General features: G+C 39.0%; 3 protein-coding genes across 5 annotated transcripts in view; 2 read left to right on the top strand and 1 right to left on the bottom strand.

Annotated features, from left to right (window-relative positions):
* Positions 1–6131, bottom strand: part of LOC309848886 (uncharacterized protein) — a gene marked incomplete at both ends in the record, with an annotated part of 41294 nt that extends 35163 nt beyond the window's left edge. Inside the window, 3 exons of the mRNA XM_082700929.1 lie at positions 831–973; positions 5096–5258; positions 6080–6131. Of these exons, the coding sequence (XP_082557055.1) occupies positions 831–973; positions 5096–5258; positions 6080–6131 (358 nt within the window). The remainder of the gene's footprint in view (positions 1–830; positions 974–5095; positions 5259–6079) is intronic.
* MTMR6 (myotubularin related protein 6) overlaps positions 1–24268 on the top strand; it is an 821484-nt gene that overhangs the window by 367341 nt on the left and 429875 nt on the right. The gene's annotated exons all lie outside the window — the stretch shown is intronic.
* The window catches only part of LOC309848517 (ral guanine nucleotide dissociation stimulator-like), a 729203-nt gene that overhangs the window by 376917 nt on the left and 328018 nt on the right, over positions 1–24268 (top strand). The gene's annotated exons all lie outside the window — the stretch shown is intronic.

The raw sequence follows: 24268 nt of genomic DNA, 5'->3' as shown, positions 1-24268 counted from the left end.
AATATCGGGCTCTATGCTCAGCAGGGAGCCTGCTTCCCTCTCTCTCTCTCTGCCTGCCTCTCTGCCTACTTGTGATCTGTCTGTCAAATAAATAAATAAAATCTTAAAAAAAAATTAAATTACTTCTTTATATTTAAAGAGGTATATCTTCATTGTGTCAAGTATACCAAAAAAGAAGTTATTTTGAAAAGAGATCTTGGGATGCCTGCGTGGCTCAATTGGTTAAGCGGCTGCCTTCAGCTCAAATCATGATCCCAGGGTCCTGGGATCAAGTTCTGCAATGGGCTCCTTGCTCGGTGAGGAGCCTGCCTCTCCCTCTGCCTCCTGCTCCCCCTGCTTATTCTCGCTCTCTCTGATGAATAAATAAAATCTTTCTTTAAAAAATCGCATTTCTTTAAATTTGTTTCTCTTCTTTTTTGAAGATTTATTTATTTTTGAGGAAGAGCTTGGGGGAGGGGGGTGCAGTATGCAACAGGAGGATAGGGAAATAGAGAGAGAATCCTAAGCAGACTCCCCAAGGAGCTTAAAGCCCAAAGAAGATCTCATTCTGCAAGCATGAGATCATGACCCGAGTGGAAATCAAGAGTTAGACCCTTAACCAACTGAGCCATCCAAGAACCCCTAAATGGGTGTTTTCGTTTACACTAGAATAGATCATAACCAATGTTAGGCCTACCACTGGCCCTTAAGTCCACATCCCTATATATTTTTTCATCTTAATATTTACCATTTTTTAGGTCTGACAATCCCTATAAAGGGCAGAGATATAAGCCAGAACCTTAAAAAGAATATCCCATAGCTACTCCCTGAAATGTGACAATCCTCCTTACCTGTATTTGTTCCTTCCAGAGTGAACCCAGCGGTAGGTTTCGATCCAAGGAGTCCGGTTCCAAAACCACCTGAAGGAGCAGATGTCGTGGCAGGAGTTGCAGTGCTTCCAAGAGTTCCAAAATTGAGCCCCACTGAAGGGTTGCTTATCTATAAAGAACACAAAATAAAGTCTACTGGAGCCAGTATTTCCTAAAGAAAAATAAAAATTAACTCTTCAAGGTTAAACACCTTCTTTCTTTTCACATATTCAATATATTGCCATAGAATACAAAAAGAACTATCTATTTATTTTTAACCAACCCAATTCAAATAGTGTCCTGTTCTCTTTAAAAGTAAGTCACATACAAAAGATTTCAGATCACAAGGAAATCATAAACAGTATCACATATTCTCCTTCTCTAAGTTTTATTGACAGTTAGCATATTTTAAAATGGCCACAGAGCAATCCTATGAATATGGATCATTTTCCTCTTGAATGACTCACGTATAGTCCATATTTCTAAATACATTTATTCTTTCCCAACTACTAAATAAAGAAAAATAAAACATACTCAGAAAAGTTCTTTTAAGTGATCTTTGCCACCTCTCTGTTGCTTTATCACCATATTCATGGATTTAGGTAGGGACGGGGGATACAGTTACGTTTCTTGTCACCAAAACAGCATCAAGAACTGGGGTAGGGGGTGAGAAGAGGAAAAGGACTAAACATAACCTGGCAAGAGGAAAATACAAAGTAAAAATTTCCCTCTATCCAGATTATGTGTTCATAAGCAGAAATTCTCTTCAGAGTTTCTGAAAGCTTAAAAAGAACAGCTGGTAATAGCAAGTGATGTGAACAAAGTTCACGACTTTCAACTGTTCTTATCAAAACTCAGGGGCTCATATTTGCTATCGATAGTGGGAGAACAAATTATTAAAATAATCAAAATGTCTCAACAACCTGACACTCCAAAAATTGTAGAGGAGAGTTAAAAGAGACTATAACACATAACATAATGGGAGCTCCCATTCATCCTATATAGGTATCTTTATTCTATCCTGCCTGCCCTTCCAAACAGACATAATCCCAAGAGAAGTCAAGGTCAGTTTTAAAAAGCTTATGTCTGGGACACTGCAATTTCAGGAGGTAGCGGTGTTATGGCTGGGTTCCAGGGCCAGGTCTCCAATGTCCTGGGACTGGTGTGACATAACTTAGCCTTCTTGATCCTCTGTTTCCTCATATGCAAAATGTTAATAACTTTGCCCACTTAACAGATTTTTTGCAAAAGATTGAGAGATTATGCATGGTGAATTAACTTCACTTAATAAATATTATTACTGTCACCATTAGGAACTTAATAAATTCTACTATACACATTTTATACAATGTATTACACTACCCAATCACTGTGAGGGGAACAGAACTTGAAACCAGTCATTAACACTGAGTAGGGGGTCAAAAAAAAGGTCCTGGGATCGAGTCCCGCATCGGGCTCTCTGCTCAGCAGGGAGCCTGCTTCCTCCTCTCTCTCTGCCTGCCTCTCCGCCTACTTGTGATCTCTCTCTGTTAAATCAATAAATGAAATCTTAAAAAAAAAAAAAAGGGAGCTGGCCCTGTGTCTTAATTTATCATGGATTTTATTTTATTTTTTTTTAAGATTTTATTTATTTACTTGACAGACATAGATCACAAGTAGGTAGAGAGGCAGGCAGAGAGAGAGGAAGGGAAGCAGGCTCCCCACTGAGCAGAGAGCCCAATGCAGGGCTGGATCCCAGGACCCTGGGATCATGATCTTAGCCGAAGGCAGAGGCTTAACCCACTGAGCCACCCAGGCACCCCTATCATTCATTTTAAAATGATGTCTAGAAACATGGGTATGTGAAGTACAGAAGGTTGGCAAAACAGGGTTGCAAAGTCTCAGCAACAAAGCACAAAACTTTGAACACTTAATCAACTGAGCTAAAAAGGTATTTTAATAAATGTTATTGGCAAATTTTGAAGACCTCAAATTAAGGAAATGGTAATTATGCTCCCCTCCCTCCCAAATAATTCAGTGGTTCCATTTGGTTTTACTGCTATTCCATAAATATAGAAAGATGCACAATGAAATTATGTATTTTTTTCTGAAATTTTGTATTTTTAGACAAAATATTTAAAATTTCTTGACAACTTAAGATAACTGAAGACACAAGGCACTGTTTCATAATTAAATGTGAACACATTACCGAAGAAATACATCAAAGTGGTATCTTCTTACTCAAGAAAGCAAAAGAGAAATTTCTCTACAGGAGAGAAATTTATTTAAAAGCTACCCCAAACAGGACCACGTTTTGCCTCAACCCACTATTATCTGCCAATGGCTCATCAGAATGTGTTACTGTTGACTCCATCAGGTCAGGAATATTGTTTTAACTTCTCCAGCATGCCCTAATGTGGACTTAGAAAGTAACATTTAGGGAGCACTTACCAAGTGCCAGATATGATGTTAAGTACTTTATTCATCAGCATCTCTGCTCCAGATGTGGGAACTGAGGCTTGGAGAGTAACTTCCCTAAAATGATTTACCTAAAGAGACCAAATCCGGATGCCTGGGTGGCTCAGTGGGTTAAAGCCTCTGCCTTCGGCTCAGGTCATGATCCCAGGGTCCTGAGATAGAGTCCTTCATCGGGCTCTCTGCTCAGGAGTGAGACTGCTTCCTCCTCTCTCTCTGCTTGCCTCTCTGCCTACCGGTAATCTCTGTCTGTCAAATAAATAAATAAAATCTTTTTTAAAAAAAAGTATATTTTTGACACAGCAATTGCGATTCCAATGAACTAATCTATGTAGGAGATGACAGGAATAGTTTTCGCCAAATAGGAGAAGGGTTACTGGTTGAAAACCTGGAAGAAAGAGCTGTACCCTTATTTATTTCACCATCTAAAACAGAGTCTATTATATGGAACTGTGTTAAATAAATATCTGTTCCATGAATGACAAGAGCTTGCCACAGGGCGGTGATACGAAGTGAAGCAAATGGAAACTAGGTAATTAAAATTAGCAAGCCTTGCTGATTAAGGGTGCAGAGAGAAAAGGAGGTATTAGGGGAAATTCCCAGACTTTTTCCTTGACTATGTAGTCTGTACCTCCCCCACTTTTCTTGGTAAATTATATATATATATGTATATATATATATATATACATATATATATATTTAAAGATATTATTTATTATTTGACAGAGAGAGAGAGAGCTCTCAAGTAGGCAGAGAAGCAGGGGGTATGCCCCTTGCTAAGCAGAGAGCCCCATGCGGAGCTCAAACCCAGGATCCTGGGATCATGACCTTAGCTGAAGGCAGAGGCTTAACCAACTGAGCCACCCGGGCGCCCCTGTACCTCCCCTTTTTAATATAAGGAAGATACTTTTGGCTTTTTACTCTACAATGACATCCCTCAAGCCTCAGGAGATAGATACCTTGTAACATTTTCTATGCACACTTCTTGATGTAATGAACTCCTCCCCTTTTACCTTAAAAAGACGAAGTTCTAAAAATTAAATCTCTCACCATGAAAATGACCTTTGACTATTGTCTTTTTCTAAACCTATGCTGGCTGTATTTCGTCATCGCCTGAAGCGGTGCTTTAGCAGGTTGCACAAAAACGATAAATATGCTACCTACAGTTTTCAGTGTAACTAGAAGACAATGTGAGTCATTCCACCATAACACTCACGAATACTACTACCCACACTGTTCAAAATGACCACCAAGAAATGCTGCAACACGTATTTAAAACAAAAAACTACAGTAACAAAGGACCATGAGGTACCAAGAGGTGAGCTCGTTTAGAATACCACGAAATCATTAAAGCAGTGGAATGTCCAAAGCCGTATATCCTGCAATGACTTCTGAATTTTCAGCGATAAAACTCTAATTGTCCCCCTTAAAATTTTTCTATTGTCTTTTTCTGAAACCCCAGAATGACCCACAATGTCGTGCTCCGTTCTGTGCCTCAGACTGCCGCACTGCTAGGGCTCAGCGTGAAACCCCAGGCCCTTTCACCCAGCCAAACCCCACTCGACAGGGACACTGGGTGAACCACTGTGGATTCTGGGGACCTCACAACCCCTGTGACCACCCTCCCGACCAGGCCCCCAAACGGCAGGACTATGAGGCTGGCGCTGCGCAAGTCTGTCTGTCTTTCTCCCAGGCCCACTAGAAAGGAACCCAGCGCGAAGGGAGAGGGACGGGCCCACCCACGGGAGTCTCACGGAGAGGACCAGGCCGGGAAGGCGCAGAAGCGCAGTTACCTAGATGCCCCGTCCCGAAGGAGAAACCGCCGCCTGCGCCGGTCCCGCCGGGGGCTACGGTGGTGGAGCCCAGCGTGCCGGTCCCGAAGGAGAACCCCGTGGACATGGCCGCCGGGGCTCAGCGCCGAAAGGAAGCTGCAGGGGTTCTGGACGTCCCTCTCTTCTCAAAGCCAAGGCGGGCCAGGCAGCATCGCTCTTGCCCAGCCACAACCTGGCGGGAACTTCAAGCCCTAGAAGCTGAACAGACAAGGCCGAGGTGGGTGGGGCAAGCACCCGACAGCACATTCCGGCTCCCGCCGCGCGCACGTAACCCACCGGGAGCGAGCCCGCAGCGCGCACGTAATCCACCGGGAGCGAGCCCGCCGAGCTAGGCACCCTAGGGTGGGAGGAGCTCGCCGCCGCAGGGCATTCTAGGAAGGGGCAGGCTGGGGGGGGGGGGGCGCGGCTGCGCCGGGTTGGGCGAGGGGGCGGGCTGCGCGGGGGGGGGGGGGGCGTGGCCTGGGGGGGCGGGCTTGGTGGTGGTGGGACTCCGGTCCTCTTAAAGGGTAGGCGCTTGGCCTTAAACAGCAAAACCGTTCCCTTAGTTCTGTATTTGCATACGTGTTGATGTAATCTGTACTTCAGGCCTGTTGAATATTATTGCTTATGTCTTTCCTTACTGGTAAAAGGATGCGTGGAATCCCAAGGTGGGGAGGGCCCTATTGAGCAGTCCAAGCCCTGTTAGAGGAAAGGAGGCGCGCTCAGTCCATGGTCGGCTGCCGACCCTTCCCGGAGAAGGAGGGGTAGCTTGTCTTTCCCTGACAGTTCTGAAATGAACTGAGAGCAATTCATTCATCCGCTCCACAGCTTTTGGAGCCCGATAAGCGCAGTGATTGCGAGTTGCCAGCCAGGAAGCTCAGAGAGCGTCCTTTGGTGGGGGGTGGCCGATCCCGTTGGTGGCGCTGAGCAAACCCCCTGGACGTCAAGTGATGTGGTCAAGTCCACGAAGTTTTTGCAGCGTATCCTGCTGGGTAGGAGTCTGGTTCTCCAGGCCCATCGTGGCGATGGCTGCCTTCTGGCTTTGGGTTTTGCATTGCTCTGACGCCTCTTTGCTACCTACCAGAGGAACTGCCAGGTGGAAGGGCTAAGTACAGAAACAAACACAACATAGTGCGGAATTTAAGAGTTCCAAGAGCAACCCCTAAACATAAGAAAAATGTAGATTTAAGGAAGAGATCCCCTCTTGTAGAAGCATCAGGAGAAGCTTCATGTCTGGTGCATTTAAGGTGCTGTCATCATAATGTGGGTCTTTATTCAGAGATTGTTACATTACTCCCGCAAATGCTTTTCCTACTTGTGATTTCTTCCAGTAAAATTCATCCCATAAGCAACCACCAGATTTGCTCTCCTAAAACACCATTTTCACCCCTGCACTGCCTTGATGAAACACCCAGTGGCCCTTTAGGCTAGCATTCTTCCTCCATAAGACAAATCTAAGCTCGGGCCTCACAATTCCTCTAAATGCAGCACTTTCTCTAGTGTTGAGGTTGGGCATTGCTGCCTCCTGTGGACTGAATCCTGTCCCTCTAAAATTCATGTGTTAAAGCCTTCACCTCCAATGGGATGGTGTTTGAAAATAGGGCCTGTGGAAGGTCTTAGGTTTAGATGCGGTCACGAGGGTGGGGCCCTCATGATGGGATCGATTCCCTCATAAGAAGAAACATTAGAGACCTCTATTTCTCCATTTCTTGAGGATACAGCTAAAAGGCAGCCTTCTAGGGCAAGAGGAGAGCTGATGGGCACCTTGATCTTGAACTTCTCAGCCTCCAAATCTCTGAGAAATTTTGGTTGCCACCCAGACTGTAGTATTTTGTTATGGCAGCCTGAGCACTTACACATTACCTCTGTGTGTGTTTAATTAAAAAACCTAAATAGAATTTTAGATATGATAGATATCACCATTAGAATAATTAAAAAGTGATGCATTTGAACTGTAATTTAAAGAAAAATTTCATAGTGCCAGAACAGGAGGAGGAAAAAATGAAATATCGAGGGTTTTAGAGCTTCAGTTATCTAGAAAATGCTATTATCAGTGATAACTTATAAGATGGTTAATAAGAGGACTATGAGGAAAAAATGTAGGGTATTTTGACTGGAAAAAAAAGATCCAGATGATTTTTGGAGGAAGATAGAATGTGGCTCCCTACATCTTTTAATTCCATTGTGTATTCTTTCCACAAATTTTGAAGACTATCAACATAAAATTAGTAAGTTCAAAATATTGGCCTAGGAGTACCTGGGTGGCTCAGTCAGTTAAGTGTCTGCCTTCCACTCAGGTCACGATCCCAGGGTTCTGGGATGGAGCCCAGCACCAGCCTCCTTGCTCAGCGGGGAGCCTACTTCTCACTCTCCTTCTGCCTGCTGCTCCCCCTGCTGGTGCTCTCTCTCAAGATCTCTCTGTCAATAAAATAAATAAATAAAATATTGTAAAAAAATGTTTGGCACATACAGTTTATATGTTGATTAATAAAACATGTAAGGTTAGCTGGAAGGAAAGTGCATGTAAAAATGTAGTAGGGACTAATATATATTCATAATAAGGGAAACTGATGTGGGCCATATCGGAATTAACTTCTCAATCATTCTGTAAACCTTAAACAGTTTTAAAAATAAGTTTATCATGGCACCTGGATGGATTAGTTGGTAAAGCATGCAGCTCTTGATTCTCAGGGTTGTGAATTCAAGCCCATGTTGGGTGTGAAGTCTACTTTTAAAAAGCTAAATAAATAAAATATAAGTTTATAAAAGAAAGTGAGAAATTTGAGTTAGATAAAAGTTTGAGTTTGGGGGGAGCCATTCAAATTGATAAAGTATTCCTTTAACTTCATAAAAGTTTTAGTATGGCATTTTTGTCTTGCATCTGGCAGAGTAGTTTAACTTGTGCAGAAGTAACCCCTGAGCTGCCACGGAGAGGAGGGCCACAGGGATGGAAAGCAGACTACTTAATGAACAGCAGTATTACAATCTATAACATGGCTCCAGATACACCGAGTGTAAGACTGGACCTCAAAGACCTTTTCTCATATAAATTCTTCTGCTTGTCATACTAGCAAAAAGAAAACACTTTACCTCCTTCATTCTACAAAAATAGAACTCCAAAGAAAGCAGTTTCTATAAGCCAGCAATGTGGTTATTAAATGGAAAGCTTGATGTAAAATGTCCATGTAAATTTCATGCCTATTTAAGCCTAATGTCTATGCATCCAGGCAAAACCATGCAGCACAGTCATTTGGCTTAACTGTCCTTATTTAGAATAACACATTCTATTCCAAAGGATGTTTCCCATATTCCTCTTTGACATTGGGGGACCTGAATCCGTATATCAATTCTATGGGAATTACCACTTTCCAAGGATGAAGCAAATGATTCAGATTCTAAATTATGTAACAAACCACATTCCTTCCCTTTGTTTTTTTAAATTATGTGAATCATGCTAAGAAAACCATCTTTTGCAGAGTTACTGGCTGTATGGTGATGTTGCTAATGTCAGAATCAAACTGAATAATCCAAAAGGCAATAGCATTGTAAAAAAAATTAATTTCAACCTGCATTAAGATGGTTAAAGAAGCTTGTTTCCGTGGTATGCTCAGATCAGGATAACTCTGAGAAGGATCATTTGAGAAGTTCTAACATAGAAAATAAGCTGGAATCTTAAGTCTATTTAAGTGCATCCGCAATATATATGGTCTGATCCTCTGAAATAACCAAGAAAGAAATTATGATTTAAAGCCTATATATGATCAGTTGACCTCTGTCTTGAATTTATTCCTGGGGATCTATTGACTTTAAAGTTTTATATAGTGTCCTAACTTTTTATAAAAATCCTATTAAAGTTTCAAAAGATCCAACAACAACAAAATTTATAGAAAGATAGATCAACAGTCAAAATGCGACCAAATGTGAATAACTGCTGACTCTACAAGAAAGATAGATGGGTGTTCATTGTACTGCTCTCTCAAATTCCGTACAGGTTTGAAATTTTTCATACTAAAAAATTGGAGCCTAAATCTAAAACAGAAGTTTCCAAAAATAGATCTAATAATGATCTGTTTCCTGATAAAATTTTCATTCATCTCCCAAGAAATGAATAAAAAAGAAAAGAAAGGAAAAGCAATACAGGGAGTCTTACATGAAGCTAATTTTATTTATTTGTTTTTAAATTTTTTTTTAGTAATCTCTACATCCAACATGGAGTTTAAAACCACAATGCCGGGCACCTGGGTGGCTCAGTGGGTTAAGCCTCTGCCTTCAGCTCAGGTCATGAACCCAGGGTCTTGGGATCAAGCCCCACATTGGGCTCTCTGCTCAGCAGGGAGCTGGCTTCCTCCTCTCTCTTTCTGCCTGCCTCTCTGCCTACTTGTGATCTCCATCTGTCAAATAAATAAATGAAATCTTTAAAAAAAAAGATTTTGTAAAAAAAATTTATTTGGGAGAGAGAGAGAGTGCTCAAGCAGGGGGAGGGACCGAGAGAGAGGAGAAACAGACTCTGCCACTGGTCAGGAAGCCTGACATGGAGCTCCATCCCAGGATCCTGGGATCACAATCTGAACTTAAGGCAGATGCTCAGCCAACTAAGTCACCCAACTCCCCCTTCAGACTTCTTTTAAATGAAAGAAAAAAAATCAACTTCCGTGTTAAGTTATCAGAGTTGGCCATGGGAATAAAAATACATGTTTATAAAAAAATAAAAAATTTTAAAAAAAGTTATCATAGTTGGGTCTCTGTTATTCATAGCTAAACTTAATATACCAGTTTAAGTAGGAACCCACACTAAAAGATAGATTTTGTATGTGTTACTGAAGAAACAGGAAGTAGCCATGATGAACCAAGGTCCAGATTATCTCTAGGATCACTATACAGTGATAAAGGCAAAAACAAAATATCCTGTTATCTAATTATATTCTGCTAGCAGAAAGCACAGTTGAGTTCTAGTCTCAAAAACATAGAAGCCAAAGAGGGAGAATGTATCTGCATTTATTGTTCTCACATCTTAACAAAACAATTCATGGTACCTCATGGACTCAGTATGTACTGTCATGGAGCAGAAATACATTCACAAGACTATTCCATAGCATGCACAAATTTTCCCTCAATTCTCTTTGACCAGTTTTCCCACTGCTTGATTAGACCTCTTTTGGTTACAAGGAATATAAATCCTCTAAAAGTAGTTTAAGCACAACTGTGTATACATGTGCAGGGAGATGTGGGAAGACAGAGTTACTGGTAGGTCTTGTTATTGAGACATGGGAGACAGACTTGGAATACAGAGAGGTTTCAAGTGAATCTAGAGGAAATGGTGTCATGGATGGCACGACAAATCGACCAGGAACGTGAGGGTAAGAGGATGAAGAAAAGAACTCGAGAAGCAGAGAGATGGGGGCAGGAGGAGCGCTGAGGAGGATGTCCAACAGTGCTAAGTTTATTCAAAGCATTAAGGCCATATAAATAGTGATAATAGGAGAAGCAATACATCTGTATCTAGTTAAACAACCACGCGTTCCCATAATAAGTTTCACAATGAACTATAAGCAGACTTTGTGACACCAAATGGCTGAGGCCAGTACAATTGTTCTGTATTGATACAGCAAACCTGAAAGTAATTTATGGGCTGTACTAGGGCAGCAAGAACCAGCCATGAACTTATGACCCCAACCAAATTGTTCTCATTTTTAGCAAGCATGTGGGAAGTCGGGTAGGCGAGCGCATAACACATAGCACAGACCCTTTCTCAATGCTACTCCATTTTATCGACCTAAGGCTTTTGTTCGGCTATTGAGCCTTTAAAGGAGGCACAAGTCAGGGCCTGGTTTGGTCCTCATCTCAAGCCTTATTGTGGCCTCCCACAAAAAGGAATAGCCAGGCCTCAAGTATATCAGAAAGTGACAGCTAGACAGTTCATAAGAAATGAACAAGGGAGAGTTGCACTTATTTTGGAACTGAGAAGATCTGGAGGTCCCAGGGGATGGGGGAAGGATTAACTAACTGGTTGAGTGCCCAAGGGAAACAGAGGGGCATTCAGGCATCTGCCACACAAGAATCTGAGACCCAGCTCTCAAGGAGAAAAGGCCAGTAAACAAACGCGGAGAAAGTGAAACAAACGTAGCAGAACAGTTTCCCCCCACCCTGTCCATACCTCCAACCCCACTGTTATCAAACCAGGGAAGTATAGGGTAAAAGAGTCTTTGAATAGGATAGAGGGGCAAATTTATATTTATGTTAAACTGAACCCTTGACTCCGAAAAATAAGTTTTTCTAAAACCCAGAGTAATCGTACAAAGTTATTGAGAGGTAAAAGGAAAACCAACAAAACAGCCTTGAAGGGTAACTGTGAAGAAAAAGCTACTGCCTGTTTCACCCCATAAGAATCCAGTGTTCAATGAAGGGATTATGCAGAATACAGCACGACTGACCACTGTATCCACCAATGTTAATAACCAGTGTGAACGGACAGAAAGATCAGACATGGATACCACTTGGGCAAATCATCAATATTTGCTCATCTAAAGGATTCAGAGAGTAAGTCACACCTTCAGGATACAGTGAAAAATGATGAGTTATCTTCTTTATGACAGAATGAGGAGCAAGCCAGCCTCCGAACTCTCAAATCCGGAGACAATGAAAGTTATACTAACCTCTGGAAATATAATATTTCTCCCTCCAAGTATGAGACTGAGGCATATCGGTTAACTTGGCTACATGCACTTTGCTGGGCCAGGTGCACGTCCTCACCCACAGGTATAGAATACAGAGTGTGATCACTTGCATACAATGTACAGTCACTCTGATAAGAACAAATGTTTATTCCGTCACCCATTCTCCTCAAGGAACACAGCCTGATCCAAATAAATTCCTAAACCCAGGGCTGAAGAGGAGGATGAGGATCAGCAAGTACGCAGACATCTCCAGGGATTCTGGGATGCATTCTTAAAACACACGTGCTCACACCTATTATTTATTGAGCATTCGTTGAGGCCAGTCACTACGCTTGAGCATTTCTCTTCATTACATCATTTAACTAACACAAATGACTTAGTGGAGAAGATGATGGTAAGTACTACTACTTACCAATAAGTAAACCGAGAGTTAGAGAAATTAAATAATTTTGTAATTATTAAATTATAACTAGTAAATTATTTGGTAATTACCTAATTAAATAATTTAATATCTGTTCACACAGATAGTGAACAGCAGAAATGAGATTTGAATTTAGATAGCTTTGATTCCAGAAAGAATTCTGACCATAGATTTCATCTTCTGCAAAAATATACCTAAAACGAAAAGTTAAGAAATGGAGTCAAATGAAATATTCTTATTCTTTCAATGACTTATATTTATTTAAGAAACAACGAAATTAAGAAATATAATTGCTCTTATGGTATCTCATTAGGTGGCAAATAGTAAACATAATTATAAAAGCAACAACATTTGCTTTTAAAATATTAATGTTATCTCACATGAATCATAGTATCAGACAACTCTCACACATTTTGTAGGGGAAGTAAATTTTTTTTTTTTTAAGAGTGTTCAAACAAACAAGCATTAGGGAGAAAGGAATGCAGGAGATTCTGATTCCTCATTATTTCAAAGTATCCTGATTGTTTATTTAATGCTTTATTGTGTTTATTATTTTTGATGCAAAAAACTACTATCCTTAATTAAGAAAATGCCATTTCATTAAAGTCATCCCATAACAATAGTCACATCCCTATTGTAAGATGTTTTTGTTGGCACATACAAGGAAAAATTTAGGTGTCCCCTAGAACTTGGGTGACAAAGGAAGTTATAACTAGATGCAACAAAACAAAACTAATCAAAAAACTAACATTTAAGGACTCCATAGAAAGACACAGTTTGGTGTCTAGACCATGACCTACAGGAACTTAGTTGGCCAAATGGTGTAGTTAAAGAAACAACAGGACCCTCAGAAGGAGACTTTTTCAGCAATAAAGCCTAAATTAGGCTTACTTGATACACCCCTATAATAATGAACCTTCAGGGTTGCGCCAGACGTTTCCCTGGCCCAGAAACACTACTATCTTGTCCTGCACTTGATTCCTCCCAATAGGATTTACAGATGCATCAAGACTTTGGCTGAATGAGAACAGCCTATCCACACCATTTTTTCCCTTGCTCTGAATTCATGCTAACTAAGCAAACTTCTCCACTGTAAAGTGTCTGCATACCTTTATAGGAATACCTTTATAGGTATATGTCTGAGAGCAGGTACCTATGTTGTAAGATACTGAAATTCTGACCTTCACTGAAGTAAGTAAATGAAGATTATCTAAATACGGAAAAAAAAGAAAAAAGGACAGAGTCCCATAACAAGTTACTTAGACATATAGAAATGAAGAAAAAAAAAAGAGGAAAAAGGCAAAAATCAAAATGAGTGCTTTGGGGGAAGTAGGAATAGTGATGAAGCATGAGATAACCACATTTTGTTATAAGTTTTATGCTACTCTTGAACTTTTAAAAGCATCATATATTATTTTGGGGAAAAGTTCAAATTTCCTACTCCATAGATTTTCCCAATTGTGAAAATATCATACTTGAGGAAGAAAGTACAAAGTGTGCAAGTACTGTATAACTAGATACCCTCATCTCTAAACATCACATTGTAACCACCACTCACATCAAGAAACTGAGCACTGCAAGAGACTTAGAAGTGACTTCTAGAGATTGACGTCCTCAATCACACTCCAGTGGTAACCATTATCCTAGCTATTGTAAGGATATATTCTCCACTTTTCTTTACAGTTTCAATACCTACATGCTCACCCCTAAACATAGTTGCATTTTTGCCTATTTTTGAACTGTAATATAAATGGAATCATACCATATGCATCATTTTGTGTCTTGTATAGTTTTCTGAAATTATTTTTTAAGTAGGCTCCACACCCAGCGTAGGGCCCAGAGTGGGGTTTGAACTCACAAACCTGAGATCAAGACCTGAGCTGAGATCAAGAATCAGATGCTTAACTGACTGAGCCGCCCAGGTGCCCCTGTGCCTTGCATCTTTTGTTCAAGCTTATGTTTTTTTGTTTTGTTTTGAAAGATTTTATTTATTTATTTGTCAGAGAGAGAGCGAGAGAAAGTGAGCACAGGCAGACAGAGTGGCAGGTAGAGTCAGAGGGAGAAGCAGGCTCCCTGCAGAGCAAGGAGCCCGATGTGGGACTCGAGCCCAGGACGCTGGAATCATGAACTGAGCTGAAGGCAGCTGCTTAACCAACTGAGCCACCCAGGCATCCCTGTTCAACCTAATGTTTAAGTTTAATCCATGTTATATGTAACTGAAGATTGTTCCTTTCCACTGCTGTATAGCATTCCATTTTATGACTATATCACCATATACCTATTTTACTGTTGCTATTGTTTACAGTTTGGGGCTATTAGAATGGGGTTGCTATAAACATTATACATGTATCTTATTGCATATGTTTAAAATTCTCTAGAATCCACATTTAGGAGTGAGTTGATGGTTCCTAGGCTATGTATGTGTTCCACTGGATAAGAGGAAGATAAATTGTTCTTGAAAGGTTTTGTAACAAATTACACCCCAAGAGCAACCATGGTCTGAGAGTCCATGCTGTTATCCATCCTTGCCAAAACATGTTAGTGTCAACGTTTTTGAATTTTCCTGATTAAAAATAAAGTTAAATACTTTCATATATGCTTACTGAACTTTTGTCTGTCTTATTTTGTGAAGTCCTGCTTAAATGTTTTTCCCCTTTTTCTGTGGAGCCTCTGCCTTTTTCTAATTTATTTATAGAAGTTCTTTATATTTTCTTAATATGAATCCTTTGTATATTATATGTATTAAAACTGCCTTACTCTCTGGGTGCCTGGGTGGCACAGTTGATTAAGCCTCAAACTCTGTATTTCAGCTCAGGTTGTGATCTCAGGGTCCTGGGATCGAGCCCCATGTGGGGCTCTGTGCTCGGCACAGAGCCTGCTTGTCCCTCTCCCTCTGCTCCTTCCCCCTATGCTCTCTCTCTTTCTCAAATAAATAAGTTTTTAAAAACCTGCCTTACACTCTATGGTTTGTCCTTTTACTGCTTTATTGTTGTCTTTTTTTTTTTTAAGGAATAGAATTGTACAATTTACGTACGGTTCAATTTATTGTCTACAATGTTTGTATAGTCTGTTTTAAATAATTTCCTCTATAATAATGTCATGAGACTCTTCTCACTTATCCTCCAAAAGTTTATAATGCTGTCTTTCACACTTGGGTCTTCAATCAACATAGGAATGCATAGTGTGGGGTCACAATCAAATTTCATCTTTTGACCCATATAGATAGCAAATTTTCTCAGCCCCATGTACTGAAAAGAGAGTTTCCCCACACTGATCTGTAATATCACATTTTTTCATAAACCAGATAGCTACATATATGTGCTTTTATTTCCAGACTCTCATTCTGTTTGGCAATTCTTGCAACATGCCACCTTAAGTACTATAATTTGGGAAAGTCTTGCCTTCTTGTTCTTCCTCAGAATTATTCTTAGCCCTTTACATTACCATATAGGTTGTAGAATCAGCTCATTACACATACATACTGACAATTTCCCTGCACCCCCAAAATATATACACACATCAACCTGTTAGGATAGTGATTGACAATACACTGAATTTATAGATAGATTAGTTTGGAAAGAATTGATATATTTTAAAATTGACTTTTCTATTCCATGAATATAGTGCATCCCTTCAATTTAGTTAGGTCTTCGTGTGTGTGTGTGTGTGTGTGTGTGTGTGTGTGTGTGTGTTGGCAGGGGGAGAGAGAGAAATTGAGATAGATCTACCCCAACATACCTTTTCATCCATCCATTTTGAAGTTTTATAACATTCTCTATAAATATCTTACACGTATTTTGTTAAATTTGTTCATTGACATCTGACATTATTTTTATGCTGTGGCAAATACAATTCCATTTTCATCTTCTATTCAATTGGAATTTATATGTTATTTCTAAAAGCAGTTTCCCTAGCAATTAAAAGCTATAAGCAGCCTTTTTCTTTTCTTTTCTTTTTTGAGAAAGAGAAAGAGAAGGAGAGAGCAGGGTGGGGATATATGGGAAGGGGCAGAGGAAATGGGAAAGAGAAAGACTCTTAAGCAGGATTGATCTCACAACTCAGGATCATAACCTCAGCTAAAATAAAAAATCAGATGCTCTAACTGACTGAGTCCCCCAGGCGTCCCTACACACAACTTTTTAAGATGAAAGTTAACTAGCATTCCTAATTTCTACCAAGATGATGCAAGGATCCTAAGATACTTTATTTCAGTCCTCACTCATATATTTAAATTGCTTTTCAATTTTATAAAACTTGAGTATTATTGTTTTATGCAGTCAGTGTTTATTTACATTTATTCATTTCTTTACATTAAAAAAAATCTTCATTTCTTTTGTAGCTTAGATCATCCATCTCTGATCATTTTACTTATTCTGAAGTATAAATTTAGAATTTGCTTTAGTATGGATCATGGCAAACTCCATCTTTTTGTTTGTTTGTTGGAAAAATGAATTTTCCTCCCTACTCTTATTTTCTGGAAGATATTTTTTACTGGGAGAAGTATTTTATTTATTTATTATTTATATTTATTTTTTGAAAGATTTTTTTTTTTCCAAGTAATCTCTGCACCCAGCATGGGGCTCAAACTTACAACCCTGAGATCAGGTGTCCTATGCCACACTGACTGAGCCAGCCAGGTGCCCCTGGGAAAAGTACTTGAGATTGTCAGTTGTTTCTTTCTGTATATGGAAGATACCATTGCAATGTTCCATGGCTTCTATCGCTGATAAGAAGTCTACTGGAAGTTTAATTGCTGATCTGCTGGAGGTAATTTGTACTTCTATTCTGGATGGTTTTAAAATCCCCATTTTTGTCTTTGGTGTTGCCATAATGAATTCACCATAGTGAACCAGTAGTTCACTAGCCTGTGTTTAGAGTTGGATTTCTTTTTAATATACTTGGAATTCATTGGTTGCTTTATTCCGTGGACTGGTGTCTATCATGCATTCTGAAAAAAAAAAATGAGGCATTGTCTCTTCAAATATTATCTTTGCCCCAGTCGCTCTCCTTCTCTCTTGTTCTTGTGAAACTATGATCAAGTTTGCTTTAGATCTTTTAATCCTATCCTTCATTTTTCTTAACCTCTTTTCATATAATCTTTTTGTCTCTCTGTATTCCTTTTCTTTGTGGATAATCTTCTTTTAGTAACTTCCAGTTTTCTAATTCTTTTTCTAATTGGTCTCATCTGTTAAACTCACCCAATGAGCTTTCCACTCCAATTTTTGAATTTCAGTTGTAGAACTTATATTTGGTTCTTCTTCATATTTTCTATATCATTCAAAAATCATTTTCCCATACACTGCAGATGTATAAAGGTCTTTAATTTCTTGAAATAAAACAGTTGCTTTATAAACAAAGCCTGATAATTATAAAATCTTTTATTGCCATCAGGTTGTAACTGCCAATGATCTCTTGAGAATTGTTTCCTTGTGTACTAGTTTTGTTGTTGTTGTTGTGATGAATTATTTTCCTTTGAAAACTAATTGTGAGAATTATTTGAAACCTATCGTACAGAGACAGTCCAATCAAAAAGAATTTGTATTTGCTGTAATAAAATTCTTAGGCACTACGAATTGCAAACACTTTCAATTATATGCACAGTTTGACATTTGGGAGAAGTTTTTTGGGTAGTAAGAATATAGGTTGCAAATCCATCTATTAACTTTTTTGTGGTTGTGATATATCCAAGACAGGCAATTTCTCAATGTCAATGCAAATTTTCTGATGTATTCTATGGTCTGGGTTGGTTGTATTTTTATATGTCCCTGGCTTTATGTAGGAAGAGTACCTCATTAGAATCCCCATTCATTAGGCCCTAGATTTTAACTTCTGAATTTTATGTCCTGTAAGAAATATAAATGGCCCTTTTGCCACAATTTCACTATTCTGCTTAACTCTCTGGGTGTACACTTTCTTATAGTGTATAGTGTATAACTTCTCTACTCAAAATGCTAACAAAACAGGAGGCTGGGTACTGAGACACTAGGAAACAAGATCAAGGAATAATATCAGCCCATGATTTAACTCTTTGAAGAAATAATCTTGGTTTACTCCTTGGCTCTTGAAGATTGGTTAACTATCATGAATGACACAAAAACTATCTGAACCAGGAAGTTCACACCATCAGACTATCTCAGTGGAAACAAATGGTCATTGATGTTCTTCATTCCAGAAAGGCAGCAGAACAGGAGACAAAAGTTTGGGAAAAACTAGCCAAAATGCATAAGACCACAAGAGATGTCATCTTTGTATTTGGATTCAAAACCCATTTCAGTGGTGCCAAGACAACTGACTTTGGTATGACTTAGGATTACTTGGATAATGCAAAGAAAAATGAACCCAAAAATTGAGTTGCAAGACAGAGGATGCATGAGAAGAAAAAGACCTCACGAAAAGAGTGAAAGTAATGCAAGAGCAGAATGAAGAAAGTCAGGGGGACTAAAAAGCCAATATGGTGCTGGCAAAAAGTAAACTGGAGATTCAACAACAGAAGGAGAAACACTTGGCAGTGACTTCATCTGTGGTGATTGTGCAGATTTTTGATGAGAGAATTAATAAACCAGAAATTAAAGGAAAAAATGCAAGTATCCTCATGATCCCTATAATGTACCAAACCACAGCAAGGACAAACACCCACCAGAACAAGAGATGTGAAACATCATCTCAAATAACCAAACTATTTACTAGTAAATGGGTACAGTCCTATTGCAACTTGAAGGTACATGTTATAAAATAAATGAACTATGGATTAATGTCATTTGGAGAATCCACAAGCACTTTCTCCAAGAAATGCTTCTCCAACCTAAGTAGGATTTTTCTGATTTAATTATTTCTCATCTTTAAAGCTTTTCTGGTTCCTCTCAGTATTTGTCTGACTTGACTCTCAAAGTCTTTCCTTTGGAGTGTGCCATAGCAATTATGTTTGTCAAGGTCAGGTGATAGGTGGCAACTAGGAGAGCTCAGGTCCAAGTCCTGGCTTCATTATAATTCCAAAACTCCTAATTCATAATTAATGAAATGCAAGTCTGATGGATTATTATTTCTGGATCTTGACCCTGTGAACTGGATTAGCCCTTCCAGTCTCTGGACTGCTACAACAGACTAGAAGGCTAAGACTTGAGCCCTATGGGCTAAGTGCCTAAGGGCACTTTTGGTCACTTACTGCCCACTAAAGTGGGTTTATTCAAGAGTGATAATCTTCTGAAAGCTAAACATGGTGTAAAAGCTAAGTGTATGTAAACTATGTATCTGTACCCAAAATAATATTTGTAGATGTGAAACTAATTTGTTCATTATTTTTTACAGAGAATAGAGAAAAAAGGTTTAAAATGTGTGTGTGTGTGTAAGTGAAGAAATGCCTTTTCTCCCCTAAATTGCACAAGGCTATAAATCATACTATTTGAGACAATTGTGCATGTATTTACTTCCTCTGAATTATATTTTCACAACACAGTTGCCAAGTATTGGTCTATTTCTACTGCAGAGAGTAGTGCCTGGAATTTGTCAGGGTACCTCTGCTATTACTCTGTGGGTTGTGTGGTTGTCAGGATTACTTTCAGTGTGTATGCGTGGGAAAGGTGCTTGCGGTGGGTGGGAGGTAGGCAGAGGGAGAGGCAACAGGAAATATGAAGAGTAAGAGATTTACCTAAGAAGAATATTTTCAAAAAAAAAAAAAAAGGAGAAGAATATTTTCTTTTCTTTCTCAGAAAGAGTAAGTCTGGTAAAGAAATATAGTGTATAAAACAACAAATATTTAGGAAAAAAAACCTCAAATTTTTATTTTTTAAAAGACCAATTTATAATATTAAATTTCATGCTGTTAATAATTCTTGAGTAAAACAATTTTATGTATAGCATGACTAATTTCTCATATCAAGATTTAGTAACAATAACAGAAATTTACAGCTGGAAGGAAACTTAGTACTCTCCTAGACCTTGCCTTCATTTTTAAGAAGAGCTAAAAGGTTGACTTGCCAGAGGTCACAGTCAGTAATAAAAAGGCTAGGATCCAGGTCTCATCATTTCCTCTCAGATGTCCTTAACACAAATAATTTTGAAATATTAACTTTTCCAATTTGCAGAGCTTTTCATTTGAACTCCACAACACATTTTCACATAAATAATATTTGTAGGATATATTATAAGCATTGCACCACATCCCAACATGAACATATTTCAAATCTCTACCTCTCTACTTTTAATTCGTTTTTTTACTAAGAACAGTTAAGAAAAGTTGTTTGTATATAGGTATATATTAAGAATGCTGCCTTAGACTATTCTTACCAATTTCATTAACATGAAATACATCTGAATTACTACAATTTTAAAAATTTACAGCAACCATCAATCTCAAAGATAGACCTATTTTCTAAAAGTCATACCTTCTAAAATCAAGCAAATTATGAAAAAGGGGAAGTGAACATGAATCTTTTTGAAAATTACCCAGCACTCTAATTGAAAGTCCTTTACCCTTCTACCATTTTTATTGTTTTTCATCTTTCCCCCAAACTACATATAAATAATATGAGAAAAGTTCTTCATCAATCCATACAAAGTTTTTAAGCAACAATGTAATACTACTTCATTACAAGTTCTCTGGGTACAGAATCTTTTGCTGTGGACATGGAACAGACCGACGGAAGTTTCAGTCTTTGAAATGCTAGCTCAGAATAAAGACCAACATGTGGAGGATGATAAACTAGTCTGGATCCCCTTGATAAAAAGACCAATTTTCAATAAAAAATATGGTGAATACATTTGTATGTTTAAAAATGCACAACTGTTTATGTTAAAAATAAAAGAGCTTTGGGGGGAAAACTTAATAACGAATTAATAGAATTCATAGCACAGTTTTTATAAGAAAATATTTTCTAGGTTCCTTGTTTGGAGGCTGGGAAACTGTCTTCCTTTTGTCATGGACAATGGCCACTGGCATAAAGGCAACATGGAGGCTCAAGGATTAAGCCCGCCTCTCCAGAGGAACACAGCATGAGCACAGTACAAAGACAGCATTAGTTATGTCTTCATAAGTCAGATGCTAGGAATCCATAATACCTAGACTCCTATTAATGTTGAATGGGACAATCTATAATAATTTGATCACAGTGATTACAGGTCTGAAAGGGATAAAATAACATTTTGTCCAACTCATAAAAATCTCACCGGATCATGAACATCTAACTAAGTATCTAGTTTATGTCATATATGTTCCAAATCTCATCACCACTGAAATCTTAGGGTATAGGTATTATCATCCTCATTTAGCAGATGAGAGAACTGAGAGACTAAAAGAAGACAAAACTCTGGATGATTGACACATCTCCAAAGGCAAGACAAACAAAAGCAAAAATGAACTACTGGGACTTCATCAAGATAAAAAGCTTTTGCATGGCAAAGGATATAGTCAACAAAACTAAAAGGCAATCTATGGAATGGAAGAAGGTATTTGCAAATGACATATCAAATAAAGGACTAGTATCCAAAATCTAAAAAGAACCTACAAAACTCAAACCCAACAAACAAAAATTCCAGTCAAGAAATGGGCAGAAGACATGAATGTTTCTCCAAATAAGACATACAAATGGCCAACAGACACATGAAAAAATGCTCATTTCTCACCAACGGGGAAATACAAATCAAGACCACCACCAGATACCACCTCACACCAGTCAGAATAGCTAAAATAAATAACTTAGGAAACAACAAATGTTGGTGAGGATGCAGAGCAAAGCGAACCTTCTTACAGTGCTGGTGGGAATGCAAACTGGTAGAGCTACTCCAGAAAACAGTATAGAGGTTCCTCAAAAATTTATTTTTTTTAAGATTTTATTTGTTTATTTGACAGAGAGAAATCACAAGTACACTGAGAGGCAGGCAGAGAGAGAGAGAGAAGGAAGCAGGCTCCCTGCTGAGCAGAGAGCCCAATGTGGGACTCGATCCCAGGACCCTGAGATCATGACCTGAGCCAAAGGCAGCGGCTTAACCCACTGAGCCACCCAGGCACCCAGGTTCCTCAAAAATTTAAAAAGAGAGTTACCCTATGACCCAGAAATTGCACTACTAGGTATCTAACCAAAGGATACAAACATGGTGGTTTGAAGGACCACCTGCACCCCAGTGTTTGTAGCAGCCATACCTACAATAGCCAAAATATGGAAAGAGCCCAGATGTCCATCAACAGATGAATGGATAAAGATTTGTTATGTGAGTGTGCATGTGTTATATGGAATATCACTCAGCCATCAAAAAGAATGAAATCTTGCCTTTTGCAATGGATGGAACTACAGTGTATTATCCTAAGTGAAGTAAGTCAGAGAAAGACAAATACTGTATGATTTCACTCATATGTGCAATCTAAGAAACAAAACAGATTAACATAAGGGAAGGGAAGGAAAAATAAAACAAAATGAAAATGGAGAAGGAGGCATACCATAAGAAAGGCTGAACTCTAGAAAAGAAACTGAATGTTGCTGGATGGGAGGTTGGTGGGGGGAAGGGGTAATTGGGTGATTGGCATTAAGGACATAACCTGATATAATGAGCACTGGGTGCTATATGCAACTGATGAATCACTAAATTCTACTCCTAAAAATAGTAATACAGTATATGCTAACTGAACTGAATTTAAGAATTAAAAAAAAGTCTGTGATTCCTTTGCTAAGATATGCTGAGCTCTATCACAATTGTGTGACTTAAATGAGCTATAAATTAGTGTTCATTCTTTCCTATAGATAATTCTCATTGTTCTTTAGTGTAAATTAACCGAGCCTTATTAAGTGTGGCTAACTGTCAGGCTAAGGATACACAGACAAAACCAAACCCAGAGACCCTCAAAGAGCTCAAACCAATGGAGAAGTTTAATATATAAACAACCTGTTACAGATGAAGGCAATTGCAATGAAAAGATCAAACAGAAGTGGGGTGGTAGCATGGAAGAGTAAAGGATTAACTTCGTTTGAATTTTCTGGGGAAGATTCGTATAGAAAATGACTTCTGAGGGGCACCTGGATGGCACAGTCAGTTGAATACCCACCTCCTGTTTGCAGGGCAGCTAATGGTCTTGGGGTTGAAGGATGGAGTCCTGTGTCAAACTCTGCACTAAGTGAAGAGTCTGCTTGAGTTTTTCTTTCCCTCTCCTTCTGCCCCTCTGCTCAGGCTCGCTCACTCTAACTCAAATAAATAAATATTGAAAAAAAAAGGGATGACCTCTGAGATTATTTTTGAAAGATAAACATGAATTCACGAGATTGGGAAGGGCCAAAGAGCATTCCAAGCATTTGGTAGGTCCTGGAGACTTCTCTGGTCCTGGAGACTGTCCCGCACTGCTGGTGTATAAAGTAAGAGTGGGGCTTGTGGGACCTGAGGCTGAAGAGGCAAAGGCAGATTAAAGAACCTCACGTGTGCCTGTTACAGCTTGAATTCAGCACAAAGCCACTAAGGAATCATTGGTGGGTTTCAGTTCTCGGAGATAAACTATGTATTATATTCAAGTTTGAAACTGATGATGTTGGTAACAGATGGATTAACCAAACACCCTAAAAGGGCCTCTAGAGATCATACATGATCTGGCTCCTTTGTATTTCTCCAGCTTGATTTTGAGTCATCCTCTTCTGTCCTCTATCTGGTAACACTAAACCACATTCGGCTCTCTTTTCTGGGCATTTGTACAAGTGGTCCCTTTGATTGGAAATTCTTTCTTTTCATTTTGAGGGTCTAACTCTTCAACTTATCTTTTAGAGCTTAACAGGAAGATAATTTCTGTTGGAAAGCTTGCACTAACCCTCAAAAATTGGAGCTACCCATCTACCATATGGTACTTAGTCTGCTTGTACTTCCCTTCTCAAAGCACTTACTTCACTGTCACGTGACCAACTGCCTGTTGATTTTCTCTCCAGATACTGTGAATTTTCTAAGGGCAAGCTTGATGGCCTGTGTATCTACAATACCTAGTGCAGCCCTGCAATACAGACAGTGTTTGAAAAATAGCTCTTGAATGGGTGCTGAATATCAAGTGTGCAGCTAGCAGTAGATCAATTGGGTGACCAATGATAAACGTCTGAA

Source organism: Mustela nivalis (genome assembly GCF_964662115.1).
Source record: "Mustela nivalis genome assembly, chromosome: 15".
Taxonomy (NCBI): Eukaryota; Metazoa; Chordata; class Mammalia; order Carnivora; family Mustelidae; genus Mustela; species Mustela nivalis.
This window is presented reverse-complemented; position numbering and strand designations above follow the sequence as displayed.